Source organism: Camelus dromedarius, chromosome 14 (genome assembly GCF_036321535.1).
Source record: "Camelus dromedarius isolate mCamDro1 chromosome 14, mCamDro1.pat, whole genome shotgun sequence".
Classification (NCBI taxonomy): domain Eukaryota; kingdom Metazoa; phylum Chordata; class Mammalia; order Artiodactyla; family Camelidae; genus Camelus; species Camelus dromedarius.
Genome location: NC_087449.1, coordinates 47350380 through 47364223, shown reverse-complemented (window position 1 = coordinate 47364223; position 13844 = coordinate 47350380). Strand labels below are relative to the sequence as shown.

The 13844-nt window shown below is 50.8% G+C and overlaps 1 protein-coding gene across 1 annotated transcript in view; it reads right to left on the bottom strand.

Moving 5' to 3' along the window:
* The window catches only part of CSMD2 (CUB and Sushi multiple domains 2), a 575319-nt gene that overhangs the window by 365883 nt on the left and 195592 nt on the right, over positions 1 to 13844 (bottom strand). The window contains exon 5 of the mRNA XM_064493786.1: positions 2134 to 2341. Within this exon, the coding sequence (XP_064349856.1) occupies positions 2134 to 2341 (208 nt within the window). The remainder of the gene's footprint in view (positions 1 to 2133; positions 2342 to 13844) is intronic.

Genomic DNA, 13844 nt, shown 5'->3' with positions numbered 1-13844 from the left:
CTAGAATACAAACTTGTGGTTGCCAAGGGGGCAGGGGGGTTGGAAGGGACAGACTGGGATTTCAAACTGTAGAATAGATAAACAAGGTTATACTGTATAGCACAGGGAAATACATACAAGATCTTGTGGTAGCTCATAGCGAAGAAAAAAAAAGTGACAATGAATATATATATGTTCATGTATAACTGAAAAATTGTGCTCTACACTAGAATTTGACACAACGTTGTAAAATGACTATTACTCAATAAAAAATGTAAAAAGTGAAAAAAAGAATAAATAAAAAAATAAAAAATTAAATTATCAAAGCTAGCTGGCTTTATAGTTTATATTAAATAAATATAATTAGTATAAATTATAATAAAAATATAAAATATATTTATGAATATAAATATAAAATATATTTATAAACATAGATATAAAACATTTAAAAACAGATGTAAAATATATTCATAAATATAAATATAACAATAAATACTATAATATAAATAATATATACTAAACATAAATATTTAAAATAAATATAATCAATAAAATTAATTTAATTTTAATAAGTGGCCAGCTAGCTTGATCGAGGCAAAGCAAAAAGGCCAAAGGGGCCTTATTCATTTCTCTGAACCTTCTTATATTTTCTATCTTTTCTATAAGGAGCATATGTATTACACTTACAATCAGAAAAATGGGTATATTACAAAAAGAGGCAGGGGGACAGAAGGTCTTCAGGCTGTGCAGGTCCCTGAGAATCCAGTTCAGAGCGGAGTCGTCTAGCCTTTCACCAGCCCCGAGCACCAAGCCACTGTCCCTGAGCTGGTTTACAGAACACCAACCTCCACGCAGCAGTTTATGCCTTCGGCTCACCTGAGCTTCTCTCAGCACCCCTTCCAGGGTAGTAAATGACCTGACCTGGCCAAGATCACGTGACAAGCTCATGTCGCCAAGGTCTTCTGACTCCCAGGTCGGCTCACCTTGCACTGCCCCCAAAGCTCAGAGTTTTGGGAGGAGTCTGTTTCCACATTATTCCTCTCCAATAGTCATACTTGGCTCCTATCATGTGTTTGTCTGAGTTTCTCACCCTCAAAGGGCCATGACTTACTCAACTGGCCTTTCCATCACATAGCGGGAAACCAGATACAAAAGAGGTGTTCTATATAAATGGACACTGGTTTCTTCCTCCCCTTCTCCACTTGCCTCCCCAGCCCGCTGACTGCCGTGTCTGTCTCCCCCAGGCACCGTCCAGCCCTGACTCTTGCAGCCACCACTATCTGCTTTGCTCGGAGCCCTCGGTTACACCTCCTCTGTCCTCAGTCCCCGGCACTGCGCAGCAGTGCAGGCTGTATAGACGCATAACTGAGCACATCCTTCTTTTGGCTCCTGATGTGCTGACACAGGTCCCCCAGGGCCCTGGTCCTGATAACAGAGACACAAGGAGAATACGAGAGCGTTCTGAACACCACACCACCACTCTCGAGGCTTGTCACCAAACAGGAAGCCAGATGCTCCCCAAGCCAACCTCAGCTTGGGGTGCCCCGTGTGTCCCAGTCTGGGAGACAACAGGCAACTAAAGCCGCTCAGCCTTTGTCATCCCTCTCCTCCCAAACCCATCAACACCGGGAGTCTCCACGGCGGCGGAGCACACTGCACAGCAGCCATCACTTTGTGGTAAAGCCGGAATGATAGGGAGAAGGTTCATCCTTCCCACAGAAACTGAGACATAATGCCTTTCCCATCTCAGAGCCCTGGCAGTGGGAAAAACAACTGCCGCTTAAGGTCCTCTTCCCCTTGTTGGATGCTGTGAGTATGTCTTCCAGAATTGGAACAATACTTCAAATCATTGCACTGAGACCCTGTCCACATCCTAAGATCAGAACATTGTTAATCTTAATGCAAGTTACTCAACCAAGGCCCGTCTTGAAATTTTTCAGCAAGGACATGCTTCAAATCAGATACCAAAATCACTATAAAAATTTGCCCCGGCTCTGAAAACTCAGTGATTTCTCACTACGATGAGAGGAAGACTCTCCAACAATGGGTTTAGGAAGTGGCCAAGGGGCCTTGGGCTGCAGGTCCAGGTACTGAGGGGCCTGCCTCCCAGGGAGCCACCATGGTGGGGGACAGGGGCAGGGACCATGTGCTTACCAGAGGGAGGAGCCTTCGGTCCCCGTGACTTCCAGAAAGTCGTAACCATCCTCCAGCTGGAAGTCAATAAAGACCAGTGCGATGGTGTCCCCCAGCTCGGCCAGGATGGTCCAGGTGCAGTCGGCATTGTTATGGTACTCCGCGGGGAAGTGCGGGCTGGAGATGATGCCGCTCTGGCCCCGCAGGGTCCCACCGCACGCATCGTCCGCTGTGGGCACAGAGACAAGAGGCTCACATGAGTTGATCTGGTTCCCAGGCCCTGGTACTTATGGTGTGCTTCACCCATGAGAGGCAGAGTGGGTCCTGGAACATGATGTACAGACAGGATCCTAGTCTGAATTAGCCTAATAAGAATGATACCACAGCCCTTAGCGTGCGCCAGGCCCTGTCCTGAGAATTTGAGATATTATTACTGTAGTTGAACAGATGAGGAAGCCAAGGCACAGGGAGGTTAAGTAACCTGCCTGAGGTCACACAACCAAAGAGCTGGGATTTGAACTTTGACCTTCAGAGCGCATTCTTACCTAGTACACCACACTGCCCCATGATGACCAGGAAGGAAGGCGGAATTGCTGTCACATTTACTTCCATGGTCACAACTATGGTAAATAGGATGTATTTTTCCCACCAGATCTTAGTAAACCTCAGATATGATGGAATAAAACATCTCCCTGGGGCAAAACTCAAAGGGCATTCCAGGCCCATCATGGCCTGGCCGGACCTCTGCAAGCTTTCTTCCTGCCCTTTGGCCCCAGGCGGGCTCTGTTGTAGCTCTGTGTGTGGTCAGACCTCCTGCCCTCTGTTCACATTGTTCCCTCTGAATAGATGCCCCCTGTCCAGAGCAAGTCTTCTTATACTCTGAGATACAACTCCAACACCGTCTCTTGATAAACCCCATTCCCCCAAGCTGAGTAACCGCTCTCTCCTCTGCTCCCGCAGCAGCGTGTCCGACTTCAGACATGGTGCTTGGCATTGTGTGAATGACCTGTTCACATATCTGTCTGCCGCTCTGGGTTCGGAACTCGCTGGCCATCCCAAGGGCAGGGAACATGTCTTACATATCCCCGCAGCACATCTTGGTGCAGGGTCACTGCTCCGCCCTAAACGCCAGCTGAGACTTAATATTCAGAAACAATGATCCAAGGAACATGCTCTGACATATGATAGTTAAGAGCACTGGCTTTTCAATTACTGCAGGCCTCAGTGTGAATCCCTCTCCTGCTGCTTATAGCTGGGTGACTTGGCGGAAGTTATCCAAATTTCCTAATCCTGCCCTCCTGGAGCTTGTATGCAAGTGAGTGATTATAATCCACTTAGCATCTGCTGTATTAGAGATATGGACTAAATTACAAAGGAAGGGAAAATGCGACATCAGGGTTCAAATGTGTATCAGAGGCAGCTGAGTAACAATAAAAGCTGATTTACTGAGCACTTACATCATACCAAGTGCTACTGTGACTACTCCATGTATTTCATTTAATTCTTACTATGACCCTATGAAGTACCATTCCCATTTTACAGGTAAGAAAACCAAGGCACAAAGTGATTCAGTTACTTGCCAAAGGTACAGCTTATAGTGATTAAAGAAGCTGGGATTTTAAGCCCAACAGTCTGATTTCAGGGACTATGCTCCTAACCAACACTCTTGTCCCCCAGGAGTTCAAGTCACACTTTGATGTCAGAGATAAAACAGCACATTACTTTGCTTGGGTGAGTCAATTTGGGCAACAAATTAACAGAGATGCCATTAGAGCTGGGTTTGGAAGGATAAATAGGAGTTCACTAGATACAGACGAAATGGAAGGGCATTTAAGAGAAAAGAGAACTAAAGGTCATAAGCGTGGAAGCACAAAAGCACAAGGCATATCTAAGACAAGCAGTTCTGGCTTATCACAGAGTAAACAGAGAAGACAGATGGGCAGTGGTACTGGGCATGCAGAAGGAGCCACATGACAGAGAACACTGGGCCCCAAAAGATATGGAAGCAGAAGACAATACTGGAAAGAAACTGGATTTTAGGGTCATGAAGGTCTAGATTTGAATTTAGGTTCCACAATTTGCCAGCCAAGTGACCTTGGTTGATTTATTTCTGGAAGCTTCATCCTGCTTCCCTGTACACTGGTTTCGTGTGACAACTGAATGGGATGACTACTGTGACAGTACCTGGCATTAGCCAGTGACTGGCATGTGCTAGATGCCCAGCAAATGCCAAGTTCTCCTTTGCCTTCCACTTCATCTTGAAGATCAAAGGCAGTGAAGAAATACGATTATATTTGCATTTTAAAAAGATCACTGTGACTGTGGCATAGAAGAGGTCTCAGTTGGGGGAGGGGCAGGTGCTTTTGGTAGCACAGAGTCAGTCACCCAAGTCCAGGTGAAGTCAAATGAGATCCGAGCGAAAGCCACGGGGAGGGTGGGGAGAGGACCTACCTGAGAGATGCTGAGGAAGCAGAGTCTACAGGACTAGCAGTTGGAGGGATAAATTCCAGGTTTCAGGTATGAGCATTTCCTCTGGCAGGGAACCCAGGATGGGGGCACCTTGCGGTGTGGAAGGCAAGCAGGGGTCCAGTATTGGACACCGGGGCTGAGCATGTGCAGGCACATCCCAGTGGAGAGATGGAATTGACAGCTGGACGTACAGTAGCAGTGTGGGATGGAGATATATGTGAGTTTATTCAGTGGCCCTGAACTATCCTTACTAAGGTCATGCCACAGGGTCAAGTTCTATTTCAAGAGAATGAACCTGTTTCTAAATGTCAACTCTTAGGTATATACTCAGTAGGTACTCATGAATGTTTCCCTCCTATACCCACTAAACAAGCACCTACTGTGTGCCAAACACCGGGCAAGGATCAGCCCTACGTCATGAAAAGCTTGATTTCATCCCTGCCCCAAGTGTCTCCTAGAGTGGGGGCAGCCAGGCTAACATGCAGTGGCTCCCTAGAATTGTTAGAACCAAGGTGTGAAGGCACGGCGACAGCAGATGGGACTCAGGAAGGCTTCACGTGGGAGGCAGCATTTGCGTTGAGCCGTTCATTCATTTAACAAATGTTTATCGAGGGCCTACTGTGTGCCAGATGCTGTTCCAGGTGCTGGGGATTCATCTGCAAATAAAACAAAAATCCCTACCTTCATGGAGCCTCACATTCCAGTTGGAGGGAAACAGATAATACACCAGATAAATAAGTAAGCCGTCTGGTAAATGAGGGGGTGATAAATGCAGAAGGGGTATGGGGAGCATCCTGCACTGAAAGGTGGGGTTTGGACACTGCAAAAAGGAGGGAGTCAGGGAAGGCCTCACTGAGAAGCTGACATCTGAGCCAAGACCTGAAGGAGAGAGAGGGAAAGCCAGGTGGGTACCTGGGGGAAAGGCACTCCAGATGGAACAGCACAGACAAAGGCTGTGGTGTGCAGAGACCCGGCACTGTCGCCGAGCATCGGGAGGTCTGAGGGTCCGGGACAGTGGGCGTAAGGAGGAGAGCGCAAGGATGAGGCCCCACGAGGGCCGCAGAGGCCACTGCTAGGGCCGGGCTTTCACTTGTGTGAGAGGAGAAGCCGGTGGAGGGTTCTGAGCAGACGACACGATCTGGTTTGTGTATTAACAGGACTCCCTGAGCTGCTGTGGAGACAACGGACCAAAGAGGAAGAGGGCAGAAGCAAGGGGTTTGCAGAGGCTACTGCAATGATTCAGGAGAGCGATGATGGTGGCCTGGACCAGGTGGTACCAAGGCGATGGAGCCAGTGTCTGGCTGCATTCTGAAATCTGAGCTGACAGAATCCACTTCAGTTGAGGGCTGCCTGCCCAGGAGGACTCAGGCAAGAGGGTGTCCTGGACAGAGGAAAGACAAGAGCAAGGTGGCTGCAGGGGTGAGTGTGGCATTTAGGGACTTAGGGCTGTCTGAACTCAAAGGGCCAGGCACAGATGGCAGGGCTGGGCTGGGCGGGAAGGCGAGGGCTGTGCTGTGAAGGGCCTCGGATGCCTAAGAAAGGAGTGAGGTTCTATTGTCCTTCTCCTCATCCTCCTCCTTCTCCCCCCCTCTTCTCTTTCGCCACCTCGAATCCAGGTGCCCAGGCCCCGTGAAGGAGGGAGGGAGGGAAAGTAGGCAGCTTTGCCTTGCCAGGCTTTAAATCCAGTTTGCTGGCTATTTGCTTGTTGTAGCAAGCTGCACAGTATTTCCACCCTGGGTATCTCTCTGGCAGGAGTCCATGAAGTCTGACATCCAAGGCAGAGTTTGTCTCCTGATGTAAATAACTTCACCGTGACCATTACCAGGGAGATAAGCAACAGGAGCCAGACAGCGAGCGGGAGGTCTGTCAATGCTGCTCCCACCCAGCAAGCTCTGGGCCTGCCGGCCCCCAACAGTCCCGCACTGGCCCCGTCTACACCAGGTGGAAGTGTCTACACTCCCAGCCACAATGACTCAACCGTGACTGCACTGGAGGTCAGGAAAGTCATAGTGAAAGAAGGGACGCTTAGCTGGGACCTCGAAAAAGCAGTGGGAATGCATGGGAGGGAGGAAAAAAGGGGTTCCTGCAGAGGAAACAGGGTACTGGGAGGCAAGGGGGCCTGAATGGGCGTGGCGTGCTTGGAGAACAGCCACCTTTCTGCCAGATGAAGGTGCAGGACGCACCAGATGGGTGGTGAGCTCAACGAGACGGAAGGTGGAGTTCAGCTAGAAAGGCCTTGACGGTCATGCTAAAGGCAGGGAGTCTACCCCGCAGGTGTTGGGAGTCTTGCAGGGGTTTCAGCAGCGAGTAAAAGGCCAGGCCTGCCTGAGAAAGACGACTGGTGGACGGATGCTGTGGTTTGAGGGTGTGAGGGTGGCAGGTGTGGACACCGCAATGAGAACAGTGAAGAAGTTGTTCTAGTCATCACAGCCTGAACCCGTGGCCATGGGAGGGAAGAGAAGGAACAGAGGAGATTCAAGAGCCAGGCTAGGGGAGCGGCAAGAGGATGTGGGCTCTACCCGGGAGTGGCCGTGGAGGAGGGGGTGGGAAAGAGGCCCCAAGGTCTCTAATGGGGCAGCGGGGCTGATGATGATGCTTCCATGCTGAGCATGAGTGCCTGAGGGGTAGACAGCGGCTGTGCTCCTGGGCCTGGAGCACAGTGGGGAGAACCCGGCGCCCGAGAGGCCAGGAGTGAGCAGGATGAAGAGGGAACTGGAGTGGAGAAAGCCGGGGACAGAAGCGACATTTAATAAGCATCAGGCAGAAGCAAAGGCACCTGTAAGGAGGCTGAGAAGGAGCAGCTGGGTGAGGGGGACTCCTCGGGTGGAAGCGGTGTCAGGAGTGCTGGGACCCTGAGCTGGCCCCAGCGCTGCACGTGCAGAAGTCTCTCCCGTGCCCTCGTCGGCGCGGTCTCCTTTAATCTGGTCGTGCATCCAGATGCCACTGCAGCAGCACGGAAGGCAGGAGGGGAGGCAGGTCTTGGGGAAACATGATGACTCCACAGACTCCCGCCTAGTTCTGGTCTTAGAAACCCAACTAGCTATGCTGTGTTGTCCTCAACCCAACTTGACCGAGACAGTCCTCGTCCTCTCCTCCCACTGAACTCAGCCTTCTTCTGAGCTTCCTGTCTTGGAGGGAGGGCGTCAGCACTATTCACCCCATGCCCCATGCCAGAGGCTGGGGGACGTCCTTGACCCCTCCCCACACCCAGCCAGGGACCAAAGTCTGTCTGTCCTTCTAAGTGGCTCTTGATTCCTCATCTCCCGTCTCTACTGCATTGGCTCTAGTCTAAGCCACATTGTGGTCCAAGTCAGCTTCAGCTGTGGAGCCTCCCTCCTGTCTCCAAGCACCCCTCCTGCCCTGGCCTGCTCATTCTTTACACAGAGGTCCAAGTGATCCCCATACGTACAGACCTGATAACGCCATGCCCCTCTGTAGGAACCTTCAACAACTCCACTGCCACTCATAGATAAAGTAGAATTTCGGTGGCTGACAAGGACCTCCCCTCATACTAGCCTCCCCACCTAGTTCCGGTAACCACACTGGCCTCCTCCCAGCTCTTCTGATGCACCAAGCATCTCCCTGCTCAAAGACCTTTGAAAGTGCTGCTTTCTGGAAACTTCTTCCCTAGTTCATTGGGCCTGGCTGGCCCCTCCTCAGCCTTTAGGTCCCAGTCTAAGTGTCACTTCCTTAAAGATCTTTCCAGAAACAGAATACCCCTTCTCCCCATCATACACTTTTAGAGCATCACATATTTTCTCATAATTAACAGATCAGTTCTGTAGTTTGCTGTCTAGACAGTAAACTCCATGAGGGCAGGGGCCATGTCTGTTCTGTCCCCAGCACCTCCCACATTTCCTAGTGCATAGCAGGCACCCAATAAATAGCTGTGAAACAATTAAGTGAAACAGAGAAATGAAGCTCAGAAAGGTTCAGTAACCTTCAGAAGGTGATGCAGTAGGTGGCCAAGTCAGGATTCCAGGTGAGACTCTCTGGGACCAGGACTGTGGTCTTCTCCACTATGTCACACCTGAAACTGAGCAGGACCATGTGGGATCTTCCCAGGGACAGATCTACCCCCTGCCCCAGGACCTCTCACCTCTTGTTTCCAAAAAAGCTTTAGCCTCCCAGGCCTTCCCTTAGTTCCGAAGAGCACAGTTAATTAGAAAAGTGAGAAAATGCAGAAACAAAGGAAAACAGTCAAACAAGACGAAATAACAATAGTTTAGCCTTAATAAAACAAAGTCAAGGGCCTTTACTTCCTCCTCAAGGGCTATAGATAATATCCTGACCTGGATCCTTGAGTTTCTTTGCAGATACTAAAACCCCTGCCAGGTGGAAGAAGTTAACTGCATGCTGACCATCAGTTCATAGACCCCAACTGGTTGGAACCAGAAGGTTGATGATGTTAACTCCTGAATTACCATTGGTTACCTCTCCACAAGCTGATCAGGCATCTTACAGCCCTCTCCCTCACCTGGCCGTTAAAAAACCGCCCCTGAAAGCCAGCAGGGAGTTCAGGTCTTTTAAACATGAGCTGCCCATTCTCCTCACTTGGCCCTTCAATAAATGCTGTACTTTCCTTCACCACAAAGACTGGCCATGCTGTGCATCAGGCGAGCAGACCCAAGTTTGGTTTAGAAACATGCCTTGCTTGATAGCACTTTGGTGAGCCATCCTGAGATATGCAAACTTCCCAATTTTAGTCAACGATTTCTAGACCGTGCTGGAACGGAGGGAGCTTGAGACCCTGTGGCCAGAGGCACCAGTCTACTCTGAAGATGGCACCTTTGCCGTTGGAGTCTTCCCTGCCTCTTAGGCTGCTCTGACACCCGTGTTCCTGCACTGTCCTGTTATGATTGAAGATGCTGTAAAAGTTGTTTGGAGATTTTTCTCACACTTTAAACAAGGCATCATATTTCATGGTTACAACTTCAGAGTTGTAAAATATAACCTTCAGCTGACACCACACTCCTAAAGTATTAATTTACACTTTCTCCTTTTCTGACAACGGGCATCCTCCATCGCCATTAAGTCATGTAGATTCTGGGGTGCAGTTGTGTTATGCCAATAGCTGCCTTTCCAAGTTTATGACTTTATTTATGACCATCTTTAAGTGCCACTGAAATTCCCCCAATTATCTATAATTTGGAGAACTATCCTTCAGCCCCCTTTGATGTCTCCAGCGGCTCACAAGTTTCAGGTAGGGATGGAGGGACCTGCATCATACTCATCCCTGCAATCCTGGATGCCTAGAAGCTTTGGGGTCCCTGGCACTGGGGTTCTGTCCACACCCTCCCCATCCAGGGCTACTCAGCCTCTGAGGAAGTGAAAGCCTCAATAGGCCCCCTACTGGGGAGAAGCCACCAGCCAACAACTCGAGTGCAAGGCTGAGAGAGCCAGGGCATGAGTGCCCCAAAGCCGCCGGTAGTGCCTCCGCTTTCCCTGTTCTGTGTCACTCAGTGTCCCTGGCTAGGGTCCCCTGACCTACTCGGCCTCATCTGTCCCCTCTTCTGGGGGCTCAGGATTCTGCCCCTTCATCCTTGGCTGTCCCAGGGACACTCCTTCTTAAAATGAAGAAACTGCTTATTGCCTGAGAGCATTGCTACTTCTGCCACCCCCAGATTCCTTCCTCAGACACCGCCACCCGAGGTGACCTTCCGAGAGGAGGAATGGAGACAGGACACTCTGCTCAGTTAAGTGACTCTTCCCTGCGCACTTTCCTTACAGGCCAGGCGTTGTGCTAAATAGTTCACCTGTGTTTTCTCATTTAATCCTCAAATCGCTTGAAGAGATACGTGTTATGTCACCCACATCTTACAGATGAGGAAACTGAAGCTCAGAGAGTTTTTAAAACCTGCCCACAGTCATAGACAATGGCTACTAAATGTTGGAGGCAGGCTTCAAATCCAGAACACCCTGACTCCAGCCCCACGCCATCATCCCCCTATTTCTCTGCTCTCAGGCTTGGCCACTGTGATGCCAGCCCCGGTGTGGGCTTGGGCGGGCTCCTAGAAGCCCCGGATTCTGGAGAGATTTCCAGGTGTGAAAATCCCCCTCTTGCTCCCCAATCCCTCCACATGAGGGCCTGGGGCAGGGGCTTGGTGCTGCCTCCCCCGCGAGGGCCCAGCCACCCATGCTCAGGTCGAGGTGGGTGAGTCTTCTTCCTAAGAAACCTTGGCCCTGACCCTGAAGCAGCATCTTCCCAGCAGAACCACCTCAGGCCCCTTCCTTGAGGCAACTCCATTAAGGAGAACGTAGGCCAAGTTCAAGAGGAAGGTCAGAGGGGAACCGCAGGAGACTGGCAGTCCCGGGCAGGGGAAGCAACTGGGAGAGGACCAAGCTCTCCGGCCCCGGACCAACCTGCAGGAGCTCTGGAAGTAACGCTGTCATCATGAGTCTCCTGCCATGGGTCACAGGCCACTGTCCTCATCCGCAGCAGACGGCAGTGGCCAAGATCATGGCTGGCAGGCACGCAGACTTGGGTGGAATCCTGACTCCATCCGCCTCTAGCCGTGCGATCACAGGCCAAGCACCTCACTCTCCAGGCCTCAGTTCCCTTGCCTGTAATATCTGCACCTCTGGGGGGTTTTGTGAGGATTAAATGCCAGACCCTCACAGGATCTGGCACATAGTTCATGCCGGATAGATGCTGGCTGGTCGTGGCTGTCAGGATGATGACAGCTACTGAGTCTCATTGAGTCATCACTGTGATCGAGGCCCTCTGCTGCATGCGGAGCATTCACCAACTCAAGCCACACTTCCTTATGAGTTAAGTACTGTTGTTATTATTACTCACAGCTTAGAAGATGGGGCACAGAGAAGTTGAGTAGCTAGCCCAAAGTCACTCAGCTAGTGGGTGTGAGTGGCAAGGCCAGGATTTGAATCCAGGTGATCAGACTCCAGAGCCTGGGTTCTGAACGGTTCTGCTACAGTAATAGTAGTGACAGCAGAGGTGACAGGAGAGGGACTAGGGACCCCAGAGGTAGTAGAGGAACCCTGTAGTTAGGGATGGCATCTGGGCGCCACAGTCCAGGCCAAGGACCCATGCTCAGAATCACTCAAGGTCCACACTGCCTGGCATGATATCTGGCGTTTCTCGCATGTTGTATGATTTGATCAGCACAAGGAGGGTCAGCATGCAGTGCCCAGACCCTCCTGGCTGTCTCCCTCCAGGGGTCTCATCCCTCTCCTGACCTTCCTAGCTCAGAACTGTCCCTGGCTGCAGAAATGATAACCCCACGTGGATGTGTCACAAGCACCTCAAACTTGACCTGGACAGAATGAGCTCTGTTAAACGCCTTTAGGGCACACGCTTCCTGCTCCCTGACCCAGCTGTTCCCATCTTGGTCACAGGCATCCCCACCCTGCCAGCACTTCAGACAGAGCTCAGGAGTCAACCTGACCCTCTGTTCCATCAGCACTTACATGCAATCCATCAGAGAGACTGTCAGCTGTGCCCCCAAAGCACGGCCTCAACCTACTCCTTCCCTCCATTTCTACCACGGCCACCCTTGACTGAGATGCAGCATCTCCAGCCCACGTACCTGCAGTAGCTGCCTCCTAACTGGTTTCCTGCTTATGCCTCTTGCCATCTACAATCCCTCTTCCTTCTAAGATCCAGAGTGATCACTGGAAAAAAAATTGAGTTCAACTGCACCATTCCTCTGCTTAAAACTCTTCCCAGGCTCCTTCCTGAACTTAGACCTGAAGCCAAACTTCTTGTCCTGCTTCACCACAGCCCCATCCACTCCCCTCGCCTCCTCCCCTGACTCCACTTTGCCACATGGGCCTGTTTTCTGTTCCTCTAACATGTCAAGCTCTCTCCTGCCTCAGGGCCTTTGCACCTGCTGTTTCTTTTGTCGGGAATGCCCTTCCCCAGGTCTTCATGGAACAGGCCCCTGGTCATTCAGAACTCAGTTCCAATGTCACCTCCTCAGAGAGTCCTCTCCCGACAGCTCCCTCAAAAGCAGCCTTCCTTGTCACTAGCTGCTTCCTTCTCCTCATCATTCCCAGTGTGATCTGAAATTTGGTTTTTGTCTGTTTTCTGCCTCCCAGATGCTAAATGGTAAACTCCATGATCATGGAACTTGGTCTAACTTGTTTATCACTGCGATTTCTCTGTGTCTGGAACAATATCTGGCACTTAATAGGCAGTTAATAAATATAGATTGAGTCAATGACTGGCTGGCACACAGTAGGCACTCAGTCAAAAGTTGTTGAATCCTGAATGAATGAACGAGTTAGCAATCGACACTTTAAGGCCACTACTCATGCCTTCGCTTTAAAACTCAGAGAGGTTTAGCGGCACACCCGTGACCCACAGCTCTGAGCTGGCATGGCTAGTGTGCAATGTAGGCCTGTTTGATTCCATGTTCTTTCTGGGCCTGACACACTTCTCCTGTCTCATGTTCTGCAGATTCCACCCCCGGGGCTAGAAAACTTGGAATGCAGCTGGGCACTTGCCATCCCAAATGCCCGTTTCCCTGGGTTGGGGGCAGCCTGTAGGGTTTGGCTTGGACGTCAGAGGCCAAGTCTTTCTTGTTAGGCTGCTTTCTCTCCACCACTTGCCTCTCAGCCCCCAGCACATCTGAACCCCATTCCTTCCCCACACAGCCTCTTAGACTCAAGGCCATTGCCCCTCACAAGTCAGAGGCCGGCTGCTGAAATCCACATGGTCTTCCTTCTTGCAGATCAGAGGTTCTGCAAGGTCCAGACCTCCCAGGGACCTCGGCCTTTGAAAAGGTGCCAGTGACACCGAGTGAAGGGAGAGCCTGCCTCCTTCCCTCTGCCAGCTGGGCCAAGACTTGATGGGCCAGTAGCCTTGGGATGGGCCTCGTTGGAGGTCAGACTCACACCTGCTCTGTCCCCAGAGTCCCACTGGTCCCCATTCCCTCTTGGTCTGGGCTATGTCTCCAGACCAAGCCCACCTTTCAGCCAAGCAGGTGTCATTTCCTGTTTGAGTCAGAGGAACCTCCAACCTGCTCTGGGAAGCCTTGGACCCAAAGAGCTGGTGTGACTCTGAGCTGCAGGGCAGGTGAGCTAACCCAGGCCAGTATCTTCCCTTTCTGGCTCGTATGCCTACATCGTCCTGATGGAGAATTAGACCCATCCAGCCATCCGTTCACGCAGCAAATATTTACGGACCATTGCCCAGTGGATGAAGTTTATCCACTCACAGATGCCAGCCCTTGAGAGTTCTATATGAGAGAAAGAAAGGCCAAAAGGCTTTAATTCTCCCCGAGTCTGAGCCCGTTAACTCT